The 19,841-nt window shown below is 41.1% G+C and overlaps 1 protein-coding gene and 1 long non-coding RNA gene across 3 annotated transcripts; one reads left to right on the plus strand and one right to left on the minus strand.

Moving 5' to 3' along the window:
• Positions 1 to 719: 719 nt before the first annotated feature.
• On the minus strand, positions 720 to 5,290 carry ccni2 (cyclin I family, member 2). The gene is made up of 5 exons (XM_031280753.2): positions 4,956 to 5,290; positions 3,766 to 3,922; positions 3,010 to 3,144; positions 1,924 to 1,998; positions 720 to 1,766 (listed from the first exon to the last, which is right to left on the minus strand). Exons 2-5 carry the CDS (start codon positions 3,877 to 3,879, stop codon positions 1,617 to 1,619), a joined length of 474 nt encoding a protein of 157 aa, XP_031136613.1. The 5' UTR covers positions 3,880 to 3,922; positions 4,956 to 5,290; the 3' UTR covers positions 720 to 1,616.
• On the plus strand, positions 4,233 to 8,497 carry LOC116037138. 2 transcript variants are annotated; one of them, XR_004899219.1, is made up of 4 exons: positions 4,233 to 4,732; positions 6,446 to 6,531; positions 6,798 to 6,872; positions 7,705 to 8,497. It is a non-coding gene; the product is annotated as an uncharacterized LOC116037138 (long non-coding RNA). The 2 variants fall into 2 exon arrangements; XR_004101794.2 differs by lacking the exon at positions 4,233 to 4,732 and having other exon boundaries at positions 6,196 to 6,531.
• Positions 8,498 to 19,841: the final 11,344 nt, after the last annotated feature.

Consider the following 19,841-nt stretch of genomic DNA (forward strand, 5'->3'; position numbering starts at 1 on the left):
CATTTCTGTTAAGTCTCGTGAGATTTGAAAGCCTAAATGATCGTATATGTCTGCACACCCCCTCTGGTGGAAGCAGGATTTGGGTATCCACTGTAGGGCTGCAGCTAAGAGTTAGTCCAGGGGTGGCCAACCAGTTCAGCATAAAGAGCCACAAAAAAACCTGCACCATAGCAAAAAGCCACACAACACATGCACGTCCACACTACAACAGCAACAGTGACTTCCAGGTCTGATGACAGTCATAATACATAGCAGTTTTCATAGTTTTTTTTTTTCTTACTTAGATTGACTCAGTGGGAAATCTGACAGTCTTTGTTATCCACAATCCTTTTCAGGTCTTGCTAGAACTCGGTTGTGCCACTCGAAGCGACTCTTTCACTCGTTTGTCACTAGAGGGGCTTTCAAACAATCTGATTCAGCAGTGAAAGGGTTAATGAGGAAAGTGATCTGTGGCCGCTTTTTTTTTTCCACGGGTTGCAGAATTTGTCCTCAAAACTCTGCTGCATTATTTTTTATTTTAAAATAATTGGCAAATGTATTGGCAAGTGCATTCCATTTTTTTTTGTACTTATCTGAAATGTTTCAAAAAGTTAATAAAAAAATAAAAATAAATCCACCAATAACACAGCCCCCAGCCACACAGTAAGAGCCTCAAAGGAGCAGGCAAAGAGCCGCATACGGCTCAAGAGCCACAGGTTCGCCACCCCTGAGTTAGTCAGAAGTGCCTTGGCCTGATATGCAACACGCCTGTTATTTTGCTCGCAGCTTGCAAATGCCACCTTATGTGGAATATACAGCTCTATTCAGAACTTGTCCTGTAATGCGTCTCGGTTGCTTTTTGTGCACCTACACAGGATTTGGGTAATTGGCCTGGGTTATACTCTTAACTTGGTTTTATCCGATGAGGTCCCCTTTGCACTTAAGCAGCAGATAGCTGACAATACAAATCTTTAAATAGGGTGGAAATAGACCTTTCCTAAGCATTTAAATGACGCAAGCAGTGACTTTTAGGATTAGCAGTTACTTAAAGCAAGGTGATTTATTTCATCAACAAGTGTGCAAAGTCAATACAATGTCTGTTTTTGTTTTTTTAATAGCTGAGGCCAGGCCGCATAAGAATATATCATAATATATTAACCAATATTTAGTTATATTTTAGTCAATTGTATTCTGATGTATTGGAAAACAAAATGTAAAACCAACATTTCCTCTCATCAGACTCTTTGATTTGATTGTTCGCATTAGAGAGAAGAGTGGTTTTATTTTCCTTTCTTGGATGAAAAAAAAAAAAGGAAAAAAAAGGAAAGGACACACTCCAACCAAGACTGAATGGAGATTATAATAATGGGCACAATGAGTTAAATCAAATAAATGCACAATCTCTACTAGGACCAATTCTTTGCTGAGGGGGCAGGGGGTTGTTTGTGAAACACCATCTTGAAGCAAACATGATGCAAGCGTGATGGTTTAATGTGTGCTTTTGTTCAGCTGTGTTTTTAGGCAAGACCAGGACCTGAAATGACAAAGCATTTCAAAGTCTAGCCAGCTCACTATGAAATGCTCTTGACAACTCAGATCCAGTAAAAGAAAAACAGTCATATTTGCCTGTCTATCTGCTAACTTACTATGTGAATGAAGTCGACTGGCGACGCCGTGTACAAGTCCCAGTGCAGCTTGTCTAGAATGATCCTCTCCATGCGAAGAATCTCAGCTGTTGAAAAGTTGCATCCGCTCTGCACAACCAGGTCTTGAACAGAACCTATTACCTGTTTAAACAGACACCAACAAAAAGGGAAACAAATAAACAAATTGTTTTGAAATAGCATTGACGTGGGCGTTTTTTTTTGTTGTTGTTTTTTTACAGCTGTTATTTTGTTTATTTGAAATAGTTTTTTTTGTATCCTTATATCCTTAAGATCTTACCTCATCTTCCTCGTTGATTTTGGCAGCTAGGACCAATGAGGTAAAAGCAATGCATTTCAGGTATTTTGGTTGGGCCTAAAGAGAAAAGACATTTAGTGCTTAAGAACCAGAGAGATCTAAAGATGTGAAAACAAACACCTGAAATCAAATGCTTTTCACTGCTATCACCCGTGACGGACTGGGATCCAAAAACCGCCCTGGCATTTGCAACACACCAGCCATATTTTTGTCAATAACCTAGCTTGGAAATTAGTAACTCTGCCTTCCGAGTGTATCTTTCCACGCACTTTGCCACAGTACAATCTTGAATATTTGTTGCTGCATGCATAAAATAACTTAAATAAAATTAACCAAAGACAAATTAACATTAGTGGCCCATAGGGGTCCATAGGGGGGCGGCCCTTCTGGCATTTGCCCAAATTCCAGACAGTCACTGGCTATCATTACGTGAATTTGCAAAATGAGCACATTTAGGTTGGCATCTCTCTCTCTCTCAGCACTAATCAATTCTAGCAGGCATGAAGGATACAAGTCCTTTAATAGGGCTTAATAGGACAATTATACTTGTATTTGTTAAGGTCACACTGAGTGGACAGAAATGTATCACTATCCTCCCTTTCTCCCTGCAGCGAAGCTCAGTTCATACCCACCGTTTTATGAATATCAGAAACAGCAAAGAAATGTAAGCTGCATGTTGTACATTGTTGGCTGTCAAAGGTCAGATAGCACTTTATGAAAAGCAAAGAGATGTTTAAGAGGTTTTGATTGTAGAGTACAGGGGCTGTTCTAAGTCTAAATAAAATTAAATACACTTTATTCAATCTGATTGGCAAGTAAATGGACTAAAGATATAAAGATATGATTATTTATGACTTACTCCGCAGCCCTATTTAGAGTACAATTTGATGTCAAAAACAGATTAAATGTATTGCTTTCATTGAATACAGACTTGAACCATTAGCTAAGGGGACCAAAAAAAGAATAAAAAGAAGATGTTTGTTACTGTACTATGCAGCCAACTGTGCACATTATTTCCATTCATTGGTCAAAAGTTGGAAACCATTATCATATGTTGTAGCCGTCTACCTTGACAGTAGACAGCAGTCGGTTGAGGACACAGACTCCCAGTGCAAAGGTCTCTGGACAGAACTGGAAAAGCCTATTCATCTCTCCGAGCCAAAGGATAACCTCTTGGTGTTGGGATGAAGAAATGTCCGTGCCCTGAGTGGTCAGAGGAGACAACCATTGGTTAATAAATTAAAGATTAGAAGTCAGGCTTTGCTTTTTTTTTTTTAAAAGCAAATACTTCACTGTGTTTTGGATTAGTCAAATAGGCCTTTCCCACAATATAGACTATTAAAAAGGCAACACCAGGACAAACGTTCTTTCACATTTACACATAATGACTTTTTGACATCAGTTCCACTTCAAGGCCACACTCGTTTGATATCTCATATACACCTATTGCGGTTAATCCAGTTTACTCACCGATTTCACATTCTTACTTCAAATCGTGATCGGTTTATCTCAATAAGCTGCTTTTAAGAGCTAAAAAAAAAGAGCCAATATAATTTCCATAAACAAATGAGACCACCATGGTCTGCCTCTTTAGAACACAAATGGAATTCTTCCTGACAAAATGAAAAGGTTTCCCAAAAATCTTGGTGTTAGTTCCTGTCATCACAGAAAAACTCAAGACAGATTTTAGCCCAATCTTCAGTTTTAGCTGTTCAGAGTAGTATACCTACATCTGGAAATTACTGTTAATGTTTTAATAACGTTAAAATACTACACTTAGGACATTTAAAACAAGCTGCAAATGCACAAGTCCACTTGACTCACCTGGATGCATCCATTCTTGAAGACAGGCGCCTTCCAGAGGCGAGCCTCCCGGAGCAGAGCGGCCTCCAGCAGGCCGACCAGCCGGCGGCTCTCCACGGCTCCTGGGTTCTTCATCGCCGCTACAGCACGGGACAGGCTGCACCCAGGGCACACACTCCTGGTCAAGAGGAGGCAACACATGACATATTACAACGGAAACAAAACCTTCCTTGACCCATTTGCACGCCAATATTCACTCACAATGCACTTATAATCAGGTATGTAGGCCAACAGTATTCCTTTCATGTGTAACATATCAGAAATGAAAGCTAAACTAATCGCACTGTCTGACAGACAGTGCGATTAGTTTAGCTTTCATTTGTAGATGTACAAGGTGTGTTGAACTGAAGGACGCACTGCGCACGAGAGAGAGACAAATATAGGCCTAAAAAAAAAAAAAGTAGTTGTGTGTGGGTTCAACCTGTTAGTAAGCTACCTGGCTGTCGACACTCCTGTGGATCGGACTTGGCGTAGCACCCCTAAAATACTTGGCGGTGCAAGTTCATCTATGTAGGCTACACCCTACATAAAGGGCCTCTTGCATTCACCCAGAGGTCAGTCAATAATCTGCTCATTCAGCGGTTATCTCTTATATTTATTTAATGCACATTTCACCTTCATTTTTATATTAAAGATTTGATGAGGATGCAAAGTAGCTGTCCCCTTTTTGAGAGGTAAAAAAAAAACATCAGAGGCAAGTTAACAATGATTTATTAAAAGAGAAGCGTTCAGGGCTTTTATTTTAAATTTAGCCCAAAACAGCAACTTGAACAGCTCCTTTAAATTTCAGACGGGGTTTGGGCCGCCAGTTAGTAGCTGTTCATGAAACCAGCAGCCATCTGCTGAAAGAGCCTAGTATGCAGCAGGAAATCGCTCAGTTTGCTAAACAACGTCGCCATTTTTCTGACTTTGCAGGCTCGCAGCGCAGGTTTGAGCAACGTTGACTTAATGCAAAACGTTTAAATTAACTGGTGTGTGACTTTGTTTCAATCTTCTGTGGGGGAAATGCTACACATAAAAGGATCCAGGCGGGATAATGGGCTGCAGCTGCTGCAGGCAGCTCTCTTGCACAGTTGTTGTTGTGCTACAGACAAAAACATTTGGCTTCCTCTTTTTTTGTTTTTCCTTTGCATTTAAGCAGTCGGACTTACCTCTTCGATTTCAAACGCAGGGTATCCTTTGGACGGCAGGTGCATTTATATATATTTTTTAATTAGTCCATATTCACCGAAAGCAACAAACACGCAAACAACAGTAGGGTGCCGTTAGAGAATACAATCCCGGGGAAAAAAACGTATTTGGGGGTGAATATACGGAAAGCAGCCGCATTATAATAAAAGGGCAAATAAAACAAAAGGCGATAAAGCGCGAAGTACTTCAAATAACTGGGGCAGTGGCGAAAATAAGCGCAAAAAAAGGCAGGAAGCAAAAAATCAAGGAGGATTGAGGGCAAGCTGTGTTTTGAACGCTCCTGACTCCGCCCCACCGTGACGTCACTCCATCTATTAAACAGAAATGTGTTAGTGGGTCAGACATACGGGATCCCTCACACAAAATGGTCGAGCTTTCACTGGAAATGGAAGATTTCTATACTGTGACCCAACAATATGTTTGTTCATGTGCTAAAATATAACTTTAGGATTAGCCTCTTTATGTGAATGAATCCTGCTGAGAGCCAGACTGCAGGTCCAGCAGCAGCAGCAGCAGCTGCTTATTTCTCTCTCCTGCAGGCTGATGTTTGTTATAACAAGATGTATGATCTTGAAATGGATCATTTTTGGGATCTTATCTTGTGCTTGTTTGACACCTGCAACTTTAAAAGACTTCCATGTCCTTTTCCCCTTTAGCTGTGTGAAAGGTGCTGGTTCTGGCTATGACACAAATAACCGAATCTTACAGGTCAGGCCCTGAAGCCTCGTCTCTGTGCTTGTCTTTACTTTTAGGCTTTCATTTACATTTTGTCTAGTCGTAAGATAGAAAGCACAGGTGTAATTTATTACATGAATGATGGCTTTGTTCCATTTAGGCTACATGTGCCAGGTCCAGAACATTGATGTTGTTCATAATGGGACATTAGAGGGCCATTTGTTAGTCAAAATGTCTGCCAATTAAAAGTCTGTTAAAGAAAAGAATGGATGAAATTTATTCTTTATATTAAGATCAGTCTATATCCACGACGTTCCAGGTCAGGGATTGCTCCGGTGCCGCCGGAAAATGACTCTCTTTTCGGCTGGATGTCCGCTTCCTTTCGCTTTTTTAGTGTTGTAATTTTAAACTCCGGTCGATTTATGAGGACTATGGTTAACTGCTCCTCAGATCTCTGCAGGGTAAATCCAGACAGATATCTAGACTATCTGTCCAATCTGAGTTTTCTGTTGCACGACTAAAGCAACTTTTGAGCGTACACATGTTCCACCAAAACAAGTTCCTTCCCGAGGCTATTTTGCAGAGGCACCGTGGCTCTGTACGGTGCTTAGTGGCGCCCAAGACGATTGTGATTGGTTTAAAGAAATCCCAATAAACCAGGGCACGTTTTACTCCCATCCCAGAATGCTGTGTGGACTCGCCAGACCCTCCTCCGCAGTGCTGTGGAGGAAGGTCTGGCAAAGCGACACTATATTATGATTAGCATCAGCATTAGCATTGCTAGCAGAGTTGGACCTGTATGATGCTGACCTGAAGCAAGGCTGGCTCACGAACCTGACAAAGAGACCCCTAAAACACCAGGTATAGTGCGTGGCAATTTGTTTGTGGTAACTTGATAAATTACTATTTAGTTTAGTTACATTGAATGCCCCACCAAAGAACAATTGAAATGATATGAGCGTAAGTTAACCATCAGACAAGACAGAAAACAGAGATTGTTGGAACCAGCACAGTTTTGACATTTTTACTTAAAAAAAAAAAATACTCACACGATTAATTGATAACCAAAATTGTTAACGATTAATTTGCTGCGATCGACTAATCGATTAATCAACTAATCGTTTCAGCTCTACCCAAAAGAGAAACGGATCAACTGGCCGATCAACACTGCTATCAAAGAACCAGATGCACTTGAACCACAGGTATGTATGCCAATGCTCTAATAACAGTTTATGATGTATTTAATGTATTAATGAACAGTTATGTCTGTTAACATACTTGTTATGGGTGGTATTAATGCAGACTGCATAGGAGGAGCATGAAGGAGTTATAGTAGTTTCTAAACATTTAATCTAAAAATCATTTTTTTTAATATTATACTTATTTGTAAAGGTGTTTTGGTATGATTTTTGTGATGTTATCTGTCCCTGTTTGTACTTTCTATTTTGCTGACCATCTTGACTCCCAGAAGAGATATTGTATCTCAATGGGACCTTTCTGGTTAAATAAAGGATAAAAAAAAACGAGTATTTGTTAGGATATTTTCAGGGCACGACAGTCCCGATTTACACTGTTTGTTTGCTCTGTAGTATGATAACCTGCCGCACCCAGTTTGTCTGAATATATAGGTGTGAAGATGTCACAAATTTAAATCAAATTCATTCAATCAACTGATAATGAAAGTGAACCTCAAACTTTCTTCCCCATCAATATAACAATTTGTGTTGTTATGGGCTGAGATTGCAACATTCTCCAATGTTGCAATCCTTACTCAGTATTGGCTCAGTGCATTTTTTTTTCTTCAATAAATTAGCTTGTTTTCCTTTTTGCTCCCCAAAATCGGTTTGTAGCACACTTGGTTGTAGGAATTCATGGACAAAAACACACTTGTAATTGTGGTCTTGTACTAAACTGTCAGTTTTACCCAGTTTATTCAGATACAGTAGGGATCGGACAGCTTGCTGTACAAAATTCAGCCTATGCAACAGTACATCTATTATACTGTATTACAAAGCTCTGCTTCTGTGCTGTCAGGAAACCTCAGAAACAACATTCAGAAGCGCCAGACCTTCTCAGTCCATATACAGAGGCAACAAACTTTACCTAACATCAGCCAACAGACATCAGCTGCGGGCAGAAAGTGTTTGCTTTCCACTTTCAGTCACCTCACACAGCTGACTGATTAAAAAAAAAACAAAAAAAAAACAAGTTGACCAGTTCGTCTGAGCCAAGATCACTATTGGAATGTTCATAAGAAAAGACGGTTACAGCGAGCAGCATATCTGCATGTTGACAGAGTGTAACACGCAGTGGGAACACTGTGTTTTGTGTCCTGTATCAAGTCAGGTTGTGTTTGGCTGATACATCTTGTTTGTTCTGTGCTCTGAGTGCTTGATTCTGGGGCTTTAACCCACACATACTGTAGCTCTGTCCCTCTCTTTATCCTCCTGTCTCCTTGCTTACTGCTTCTGCTGATCTGACGTTTTACATGTTTGCGCAATAATGTGTGCGTGTTTACATTCCATCATTCTCAGTCATACTAGTGGGAATATGACTGAGTGGAAAACTGTTGATATTCATGGTTTTGAGTGTTTAGCTGCTCCCTGTTGGTACACAGTCGCAGCATTTGTATCACTCGGGTCAGGTTGGTTCTGTATAACACTGCTGATTCTCATAGCCAGAGCCAGGCTAAAAATGAACACACCAATGGCATTATACAGTGCTTAGAGCAAAAGACAAAACCACCAACCAATATGCTAGTATTATTTTCTTCAAGCCAACAAAATGTTTTCAAACTAACAAAGTTACCTGTCAATTAAAGGATAAGGCTGGCATTATTCTACATTTTTCTTGTTGTCAACAAATCCCATAAAAAAGACCATAACCAACTTTATGTTATCTGTCTTTAAGACTTTGCTACCCCACTGTGGCACTCTGCCTCGAGCCAATTTGTTCCCACTGAAGAAGTCAATGTTTAAAACAAGTCCCACCAGACTTACTGTATCCTTTAAGTTACAGATTCTGAAAGTGGGGTCTGTGGCACTCTGCCACAGGGTCTGTGAAAAGTTTTCATATTCATTCATTAAATTATCATGATATAAAAAAACAAAAATGTTTTGACAAAAGGCTTTATAGTTCAACAAATATTTTAATTTTTAAATCTATAATAGTTTATAAATTACATTCTAATCTAACAAATAACTCTTAGAACATGCAGATATGTCTAATATATTTGTATTTCATGCATCTTGTGTTGTTCTTTTAAATAACTAAGACTATAGGAGTGTAAAAAAAATGTCAAACATTTCAAAGGGATGAGAGGGTCCCCAGTACAGTATTCTCTCTATATTGTAAGGACTCTTTAGCTGAAAAATAAATCTCTGCTTTGAGTGGCTGACACTCTGCACATCTGTCCATAGTGTTTACCTGTTTAACGTCTTGGGACCATGTTGGATTGTTGTGTTTTGTAGATTCATAAATAAATCAAATCAAAATCAAAATCAGTCAAAATCAATGATCAGGTGACAGAGCTAATCAATCCTAAGTTTTATCATTCACAATGAACAATAATACAATATGATTTAAATATGTGATTAAAAAGTCAAATATGTCTTAAAAATGTTTACATTTCTCCATTTCTTATCTAGTAATAGTAATACTTTGGGGGCTTTTCTTGGCTCTTTGTTAGAGAAAGTAAGACATTTTCAGACAATTTTAAATTTTTTGACATTTAACATATTAAATCATTGATTAAATAAATGTTTAGAATAAATGGAATTGGTGAAACATTTTTTAGTTGTCAATTGAAGCCTATATTATAATATGGTATACATGTGTGTTGGCGTTGCATGAAATACTGCAACTTTTTTCTAAAGAGTTAATGTGCTGCATAAATATTGCCTTTAGCACATATTGTCTTGTTGAATTGGTAATGGAGAATCCAGTCAGAAAATGTACACATGCAAAGTTTAAAAGACGAAACATTAAGCATGAATTACCCAAAAGGAATACATATATGATCTTATACAGTGCAACATTATATTCACAAGGGAGCCAAGCTGGACTGCTTGTACAAGAGATAAAAACACTCACAGAGCCTTGGTGGAACACTGGCTTCAACTTCTTGGATCGTAAGTATAAAAGGAGACTTTAAATGTTTAGCTTGATACCTCAGTGATGGTTTGAGCACAGTCTGCTCTGATCAGTTTAAGAATTTACAAGAATTTACAATGTGTCTGCCGACCCCCTGTGTCTCCTCTCTACCCCCTTAGCCGAAGAATGCTTAGCACCACACCGTAAATCAATGTCAACCCTGAACCAACTTTGTCCCGTCAGGAAAGCTTTTTGCACTTGGCTGAGCACATTATGTTCCTAAAGTCACATCTGATCTCCGACTTTGATCACTGCCTGTCGGACCAAAGTGAAATGTTTTTTTTCTTTCTTTTCTTTTTATCTTTTGGGGCCCCTCTCGAGCGTTGTCGCCTTTGCATCGGCTTAGCTAAACTTACAATCACAGGAATTCACTGTTTGAACATAATGTACTGACCACAGTACCCATGGTACAGATCCATATAGATCACTACAGAGAAGACCCTTTCACACCATGTTCTTGGATCACATCCTGCAGTTTGAAGGATGTCATCTTAGAACATGGTACTGTATTTTAAACTATCCTTGTACCAAATATATATATTTATATATATATATATATGGTCAATTTTGTGTTTTTAGCCATGCTTTCAGTGAAACATCTTGACAATTATTGGATTGATTGACATGAAATTTGGTACACACATTGATGTCCCCCTGGATGAATTGTGTAAACTTTGTTCTCTTAACGTTTCATCAAATGCCATTATCAGGTCAGAATTTTAATTTGTTAGATACCGTTAAATATCTGCAAAACTAAAGACATTCCCATCAGCCTTTGCTTGTTTAGTGCTAATCAGCGAATGTTAGCATGCTAACATCATGTCAGTAACATGCTTAACTAAGACGGTGAACGCAATAAACATTATGCCTGCTTAACATCAGCATGTTAGCATTGTCATTGTGAGCATATGTTACCGTGCTTACTTTAGCATTTAGCACATTGTCATCTCACCTGCAAGAAACGTAACCTTTTGAAGGGTTCAGGGTTGAAAGATCATTTTCTAACACATTTTATCGCAGGTATAAGGACAGTGCCTGGGAGTCTTCTCTTCTGTCACCTCATGATGACAAAATAACAGTAAAGCACAAATGAATGTTTCTTTAGAAATTTGTATTTGTTTTGCAGCAAGGTCACACAGGGTCATTTTAAGTGCAGGGTGATGTATCTCTTCCACTTACTTCGAGTATGTCATCCAACAAAATCAATTGTGCAACTATTATTGATTATTTTAACATATTAATCTGATGATATCTGATGATTATCAAATTTATTTTTATATTAATCAATTCAGAAAAATGTCCATCGGAAATTTTCCGGGGGCCCAAGGTGCCCTAGTCGAGTCCAAAATGCAACGATGTACAATTTACAATGACATAAAAGAGAGAAAAGTAGAAAATACTGCACATTAGAAAAGCTTGAACCTGAAGATTTTTGCTATTTTAAACAATTGAAATATTACTGGATTATGAAAATAGCTTGGTTCATTTTCGATCAACTAATCGAGTCATTATTTTACCACTAAAATCAATTGCACTGCCAAGCCTTAATCAACACCAGCCTTACACTGCAGAAGTATGCTTATTATGTATTGATTTGGTGATTTACATGTCAAAAGACATCTTGATGTCGAGGTAAACGGAGCTAAACTGGTTGAAAAGGTATCATTTTTTTTATATGTCTACATATAACCCATGTTTCAACAGAATTTTAATGACTATATGTCAACATATAGTTAGCACTAGGGATGTAACAGTATGAAAATTTAATCTCACGGTTATAGTGACCAAAATTATCACGTTTTTCGGTATTATATGTTCAGAAAGCACTGATAGGCCTACACAAGCTGAACTAGTTTCAAAAAGTGTAACAGTGTTTATTATATTACAAAAATATAGGCAAAACCTTATCAAAAGTGCAACTTTTAACATCAAAGGAACAAGGGTTCAGCATGTAAACAGCTTATTTGTCAGGAACATTTCCAGTAGTGCAGGTTTAAATTATACAAATCCAAACAATCAAGCTAAAACATAAATAACAATATGTAAACAAATCAAAGAAACACCACTAATTATATACTTGTTTTCTTCATAATCCAAATTAAAATATAAAACTGTACACATGAACACTTTAAAGTCAAATTAAATGATCACGGTTTTCGGTATTAAAACCGTAATTGTTATCGTCAACATTTTTATCACGGTTTACTGTTACACCGGTAATTGTTACATCCCTAGTTAGCACCTGCTTATCATTGACATACAGTTATTTACACTACAGAATTTAGCACGATTTAAACTTAAATGTCAGGTCTAATCACCTAATAAAAGGAATGCTTACTGAGCAGTTTTCACAATTGACAAATCTTTAAAGCAAAAAGTGACATGTGAGCCTGTGATCTTTTTAACCACAGTGTTTAATTTGTGTCTATATGTGACTTAATTGCAGCAGGACAAAGTCATATTTTAAATATTTAGCCTTCCTGCTCAGCTATAAGCATCCGCTGTACAAATACAATAAAACCGGAAGATACAGGAAGAGTGGCTGTAAGTTGGGCATGAAATCTTTAAAGCCAGACTGCCAACTGATACAATCATTAACATTAATATCTTTAAAGTTTGTTGATCTACCCTCCTACCACTGGAGGGAGACAGAGGCTAGATCATAGCTGTCTTAACAGCTGACACCATTCAACAGCTTCCCTTTAAGTGTTCATATTATGCTTTTTACCTTTTTCCCTTTCCTTTTTTGTGTTATATATCTTTTTTGTGCACGTTATAGGTTTACAAAGTGAAAAAGCCCAAAGTCCACCCCAAAGGGAGTTACCATCTCCAACAGAAAACACTGTTCACAAACTACTTTACTACCGGGATGACCGTGCGTCACTTTGTAACACACGTTATAATGCTCGCCTAGCTGCTAGCGTGGCACTCCCTCATACTCTGCTTCTGACTGGGTAGTAATCCTTACTTAGGTACTGTGCATGTGCGACTCCCAACAAAGATGGAACAGAAGTGTGATGCCTCACTCGGTAGCTAAAACACAGAGCTCAACACACAGGGTGAAAAGAGGAGCTGCAGCAATGTGCAGTACAACAAAAATATGGTGTGTTTTGAAAATTAAACCATGTAAACCTTTTCTGATATAACCTCTAAATACAATTATGAACCTGAAAATAAGCATAATATGAGCACTTTAACCCATATCATGTTTTGTTCTTCCTTTTCTTCATCATCCCTGTGATATGCAGATTAAATGGTGAACTGCGCAGCCATTCGCTGCTCATTTAAAAAAAAAAAAAGTCCCTTCTTTCTTCTCCTCCTCAGAAGCACCCCACTGCGGTTGGTTCTCAGATGTCAGATCTCACCCCCCTGCCTGCCTTATGAAGCATTAGTGGAGAATTTCCACAGGGAGAGACTTCACATCGTTAGGTTTGGAGAAGAAAGAAACAGTGAAGAGGTGGGAGCAGGGAGAGCAGCCTGTAGCTTGACCATTATCACAAAGTGGGTCTGAATAATACAAAAACACTTTGTTCCTTTCCCCTCGCATTCGTGTCATTATGTAAGGTGGAAAACATTGAGAGAATAACATCAAGGCCAGCTCAATACATTTCATGGTCTGTTTAATGGAAAACTGTCAGGTTGTCCTTTTACTTTGTACAGACTGTGTATGATGTGGCATAATAGATGCAGATAAAACAGTGGAAGGTTACATCACCAATCCACATGTCTTATTAAATCCAAGACCTTTAAACACATTTGAATCTCAGCATAAAATAGTCTAAGAGCTACAAGTGCTCAAAGGGGATGTATGCTCTCCTTTTGGTGATAATTACCAAAAAGTAAATAAAGGAGTAAAAAGTAAAAAACAATAATTTTTCAATAAAAATCAGAAATGGTACAGGTACTTCAATGCTTCAATGGTAGATGAGACAAAATGGCATACAAAGTGTCTTGAGTGATTTGGAGAGTTGTTCCATTGGTGGCTATAAAACCAAACATTTGTACTCTCTTAAATCTTTGTTAGAATAAGTGGGTTGCAGTTTCATCTTATTGTACTTATAGACTGCAGCGTGAGATCTCTGCATGACCTTGCAGATATTTTCCTCTTATTCTCTCTAATAAGTGCTCACATTCTGCTTTTTCACAAAGTGGAAAATAGAAATAAAATGTGGGATAGGAGACACATGAAATATACTGTGACAGAGAGCGATTTGCTCTGGAATCATCCATGTCCTGGTTATCTTTTGGCAACAGGCAGAGAGGAGCACTGAGCATGATGCTGTGGTTTTCTTTTCTTTTTTATCAATAGGGGGCAGTATGGTTACACAGTTTTAATATCCTTTGCACACAAGCTCTCCAGAGTACAAAGAGAGGAACATATTGTATAGTAAAATCATCTTGGAAGCAGAGCAGTGGTGCCTATGAATTTCTTGAAACTCAATCACTTTCTGAGTTTGAGTTTCTATCTCTGATACTTGTGTCGCCTTTTGCCTTCAAAGCTCATATTAAAACTATCTCAATACTGCAAAAACCTTCTCATTTTAGTTTAGATATTGATTTTATTTTATGGTGGCTGTCTCCCCCTTGGTACTTGATTCTGTGATTGGAGTATAGACCTTGGAAGTTTACTTTTAGATTCCGGTTGTAACCTTGTCCAAATACTCCCCAAGTGAATCAAGCAAACTTCTTCCTTGGGTTAGATTTAAGAGCAAAGAGTCAATAATTTATTCTGTAAAAATTGTTTTTTTTCTGGTTCAGTTTACTGTCTGATAACAAATATCCACCATCCCATGCGCACATTTTTTATAATTCCAGTGGAAAACCAAACAAATGTTTGGTTGCAGTTCAATTTATGATTGGCTGAGCCACACTTGGAGCCTTTTCTAAGACATTTTTTAACTTTAAAATTAATTTCTAATCAGCAGACTTATGAAAGTGCTTAAAATGGAACAAGCAAATTTCCATTTAAATCACTTCTCTGTTGTATAGCACCTTAGGTGAAGAATTGAATTAAGGCCTAATCAGTATTGAGTGTGAGTTTACTTCAGGCATTAAACAAATTAAGATTTATGGCATCAGATCGCTTGGCTGAAACCACCCACTGTATAATAATGATTATTGCACAGCTAATTGTCCACCATTGTGCATATCATTATGGTAATGATACCTGCGAGGGCATTCTTTACTGTTATCCTGAGTTCACTGGAGATTACGGAGAAAATCCTGCTCGTTATGGGAATTATTAGCATTTCTATAATACATGCTGAACAATAAAATTGTGTGGTCAAAATGACCACAAATCTACATTGAGTTGCTACATAATGTAGCAGCAGTAGTTTCATGTTGAAATATCAAAGTATCTTCTGAACCAATTTCATGAAGATGAAGGAGGAGTTGCAGCTGTAGATTTTTCATACCGCACTGTAACCCTCCAGCTGTTTCTCATCTGCTCGCTCTGCCTTGTCGTCTTTTATAAGGAGTCAACTGGACTCCTTCACAGCCCTGGAAATGTGAGACATGGTGTCTTGATTGGTTTCAGAGTTTGGGGGGCTGTTTCTGGAGTATAATCTCATTACTTTATAGCTGTGGCAATGTTGGTCCGTCGGCCGGTTCACCACTTTGGTCTTGACTGAAATACACAAAAGCAACTATCGAATGTATTGCCGTGAAATTGTGTGCAACTATCCATGGTGCCCAGAAGCCAAATCTTATAAACTTTGGTGATCCTCTGACTTTTCCTCTAGCACCTGGATTGCCATGAAATTTGGTTCACACAAATTATTGTTCCCCACAGGATGAATTCTTAGAACTTTGGTGATCCTTCCTTATCTTGCAAGGCAGCTGGATTCCCACAGTTCATGTCAGTAATGTGTTTGTTTCTGAACTACCAGTTTACTAAACCAATCAGAGTCTGTTGATGAGCTACAGTACCGGCAGCTACGGGCGTGTTTTAGGTGTGTGTTTGACGGCCGCGAAAGTTCGTTCGGATGGATATGCCAAGATGGCGCCGCAGATGGCGCCGCAGAATGGCGACACGGTGTGTTGGAGCGCTCTGTTTTGTTTTGTTTTGTGTTTTAACTTTGTTTCTTGCGATGGTACCCGGATCTCATTCACAAGTGAAGAGCTCGTGAACTTCAGGGCAACAACACCATCAGACTTATTTCCCACTTTTCTTCTCCCTTCACTGGAAATTTTGGACATTCTGGTCAAAGGTGCGCTCACCTTTGCTCACGCAGAGAAACGCCGGAGGAGAGGGAAACGGGCCGGTGCGCTGGTGCGTCTCCGCCAGCGAGGATCACGCACACCGTTACCTGGAATATTCCTCTCTAACGTGCGCTCTCTGCCCAACAAAGTGGAGGAATTACAACTGCTGTTGAGGGGAAACAGGGACTTTTCTTCATCTGCTGTTTTGTGCTTCACGGAGACGTGACTCTGTGGATTAATACCGGACTCTGCGCTGCAGCTGGCAGGCTTCCAGCTTTTCAGAGCGGACAGAGACACGGCTCTCTCCGGCAAAACTAAAGGTGGAGGAACCTGTTTCTACATCAACAGCGGTTGGTGCAACGACGTGACAGTGATCCAGCAGTATTGTTCTCCTGACCTGGAGTATTTCACCATAAACTGTAAGCCTTTTTATTCACCCCGTGAGTTCCATTCATTCATTCTGGTCGGTGTTTACATCTCACCGCAGGCCAACGTGCAGGACGCGCAGCGCATGCTTGCCGACCAGATACTGTGTGTGGAGCGGACCAACCCGGACTCCCTAGTTATTGTCCTTGGTGACTTTAATAAAGGGAACCTCACTCATGAACTCCCTAAATATAGACAACATATTAAATGCCCGACCAGAGAGGAGAACATTCTGGATCACTGTTACACCACAGTCAGGGATGCTTATCACGCCGTCCCCCGTGCTGCACTGGGGCACTCTGACCACGTCATGGTCCACCTGATCCCCGCCTACAGGCAGAAACTAAAGCTCTGCAAACCTGTAGTGAGGACATCAAGGAAGTGGACCAGTGTAGCTGTGGAGGATCTCCAGTCGTGTTTGGATTGTACTGACTGGGATGTGTTCAGGACTGCTACCAACAGTCTGGATGAGTACACAGAGGCTGTGACGTCATACATCAGCTTCTGTGAGGACTGCTGTGTTCCATCAAGCACCAGGGTGAGTTACAACAATGACAATCCCTGGTTCACAGCCAAACTCAGAAGGTTAAGGCTGGCTAAGGAAGAGGCGTTCAGGAGTGGGGACAAAGACAGATTTAAAGAGTCAAAGTACAAATTTAGCAAGGCAGTGAAGGAGGCTAAACATCGGTACTCTGAGAAGCTCCAACGCCGGTTCTCAGCTAATGACTCTGCGACTGTCTGGAAAGGACTTAGGCAGATCACCAACTTCAAGCCTAAAACCCCCCACTCCTTCAATGACCGACACCTAGCCAACGACCTGAACGAGTTCTACTGTCGATTTGAAAGACAAAAGGACAGTCCTGACACCATCCCCCACGACACCTCCCTACAGCTACAGCCACTGTGCATCACCTCCACCTCGCCCACCTCAGCAGGGTCCTGGGCCCCCCCACCAATGCCCTCCTTAAAGGTCCCCTCCACCTCCACCCCCCCTCCCACCTCAGTGACGACTCTCTCCATTCACGAGAGGTACGTCAACAGACTGTTCAGGAGACAGAATCCCAGGAAAGCTGCTGGACTGGATGCTGTCTCCCCATCCAGCTTGAAGCACTGCGCTGACCAGCTGTCTCCAGTGTTCACAGACATTTTTAACACCTCACTGGAGACATGTCACGTGCCAGCCTGCTTCAAGACCTCAACCATAATCCCTGTCCCCAAGAAGCCAAGGACCACAGGACTTAATGACTTCAGACCCGTCGCCCTGACCTCTGTGGTTATGAAGTCCTTTGAGCGCCTTGTGCTTTCACACCTCAAAGACCTCACCGACCCCCTCCTGGACCCCCTGCAGTTTGCCTACAGAGCCAATAGGTCTGTAGATGATGCAGTCAACCTGGCCCTCCACTACATCCTCCGGCACCTGGACTCCGCAGGAACCTACGCCAGGATCCTGTTTGTGGACTTCAGCTCTGCCTTCAATACCATCATCCCGGCTCTGCTTCAGCAGAAACTCTCCCAGCTTGGTGTGCCTGACTCCACCTGCAGGTGGATCACTGACTTCCTGTCTGACAGGAAGCAGCATGTGAAGCTGGGGAAACACGTCTCTGACTCACAGACCATCAGCACCGGATCCCCCCAGGGCTGCGTTCTTTCTCCTCTGCTCTTCTCCCTGTACACCAACAGCTGTACCTCCAGTCACCAGTCCGTCAAGCTTCTGAAGTTTGCGGACGACACCTCCCTCATCGGACTCATCTCTGATGGAGACGAGTCCGCCTACAGGTGGGAGGCTGACCACCTGGTGACCTGGTGCAAGCAAAACAATCTAGAGCTCAACGCTCTAAAGACAGTGGAGATGGTTGTGGACTTCAGGAAGAACCCAGCCCCACCTGCCCCCATCACCCTCTGTGGCTCCACAATTGACACTGTGGAGTCTTTCCGCTTCCTGGGAACTACCATCTCCCAAGACCTCAAGTGGGAGCTGAACATCAGCTCCCTCGTCAAGAAAGCACAACAGAGGATGTACTTCCTGCGGCAGCTGAAGAAATTCAACCTGCCAAAGACAATGATGGTGCACTTTTACACAGCCATCATTGAGTCCATCCTCACATCCTCCATCACCATCTGGTACGCTGCTGCCACTGCCAAGGACAAGGGCAGGCTGCAGCGTGTCATTCGGTCAGCTGAGAAGGTGATTGGCTGCAATCTGCCGCCACTCCAGGACCTATACGCCACCAGGACTCTGAAGCGTGCTGGAAAGATTGTGGCTGACCCCTCCCACCCCGGACACAAGCTCTTTGAGCCACTCCCCTCTGGCAGGAGGATGAGGTCCATTAGGACCAAAACCTCACGCCACATAAACAGTTTTTTCCCCTCCGCCACTAGCCTTCTAAACAAGGCTCGGAATCCATCCTGACTCTCTCCTCACCCCACCTCTGGCTCCTCATGCCACTGTACCTACTCTGCTGTAGCGTCCCTTTTCACTACTGTTTAACTTATTTTACTATTTATTTAAATTTATTTTATCGTTATTAATACGTACTGTGTGTATATGTTTATACTTATATTGTTTATATCTTTTTATCCTTCTTATATTTGTATGTGTGACATGCTCCAACAACACCATGACAAATTCCTCGTATGTGCAACGTACTTGGCAATAAAGCCCTTTCTGATTTCTGATTCTGATTCTGATTCTGATTCAAAACAACAGTGGCGGAAGTGATTTACAGATGGTTCATCTAATCACCTGCCAGTCTAATTTCTCAGCTTCTCAGATGGTTGTGCGTAACAAACCATCTGGCGCGTCAAGTTAGATCCTTCCATCATCCAGTCAAAATTTCATTTGTCCAGTACAAATGTTTATGAGAAATACCTGCACAACTGATGACATTCCCATCAGCCTCAGCTGTACTAGCTAACTACTACTTCTCAAACAACCATACATCCATCTTCGTCCGCTTATCCGGTATCGAGTCGCGGGGGGAGCAGCTCCACAAACTTCCCTTTCCCGAGCCACATTAACCAGCTCCGACTGGGGGATCCCGAGGCGTTCCCAGGCCAGGTTGGAGATATAATCCCTCCACCTAGTCCTGGGTCTTCCCCGAGGCCTCCTCCCAGTTGGGTGTGCCTGGAACACCTCCCTAGGGAGGCGCCCAGGGGGCATCCTTACCAGATGCCCGAACCACCTCAACTGGCTCCTTTCGACGCGAAGGAGCAGCGGCTCTACTCCGAGCTTCTCACGGATGACTGAGCTTCTCACCCTATCTCTAAGGGAGATGCCAGCCACCCTCCTGAGGAAACCCATTTCGGCCGCTTGTACCATGGATCTCGTTCTTTCGGTCATGACCCAGCCTTCATGACCATAGGTGAGGGTAGGAACGAAAACTGACCGG

This window comes from Sander lucioperca, chromosome 13 (assembly GCF_008315115.2).
Source record: "Sander lucioperca isolate FBNREF2018 chromosome 13, SLUC_FBN_1.2, whole genome shotgun sequence".
Classification (NCBI taxonomy): domain Eukaryota; kingdom Metazoa; phylum Chordata; class Actinopteri; order Perciformes; family Percidae; genus Sander; species Sander lucioperca.

What these genes read in the sequence shown, in the direction of transcription:
- ccni2 (XM_031280753.2), bottom strand. Translation starts at nt 3,879, where the DNA reads ATGAAGAACCCAGGAGCCGTGGAGAGCCGCCGGCTGGTCGGCCTGCTG. An exon ending in GACTGCTGTCTACTGTCAAG is followed by an intron (nt 1,999 to 3,009) that starts GTAGACGGCTAC and finishes TTTTCTCTTTAG; the next exon opens with GCCCAACCAAAATACCTGAA. An exon ending in AAATCAACGAGGAAGATGAG is followed by an intron (nt 1,767 to 1,923) that starts GTAAGATCTTAA and finishes CTGTTTAAACAG; the next exon opens with GTAATAGGTTCTGTTCAAGA.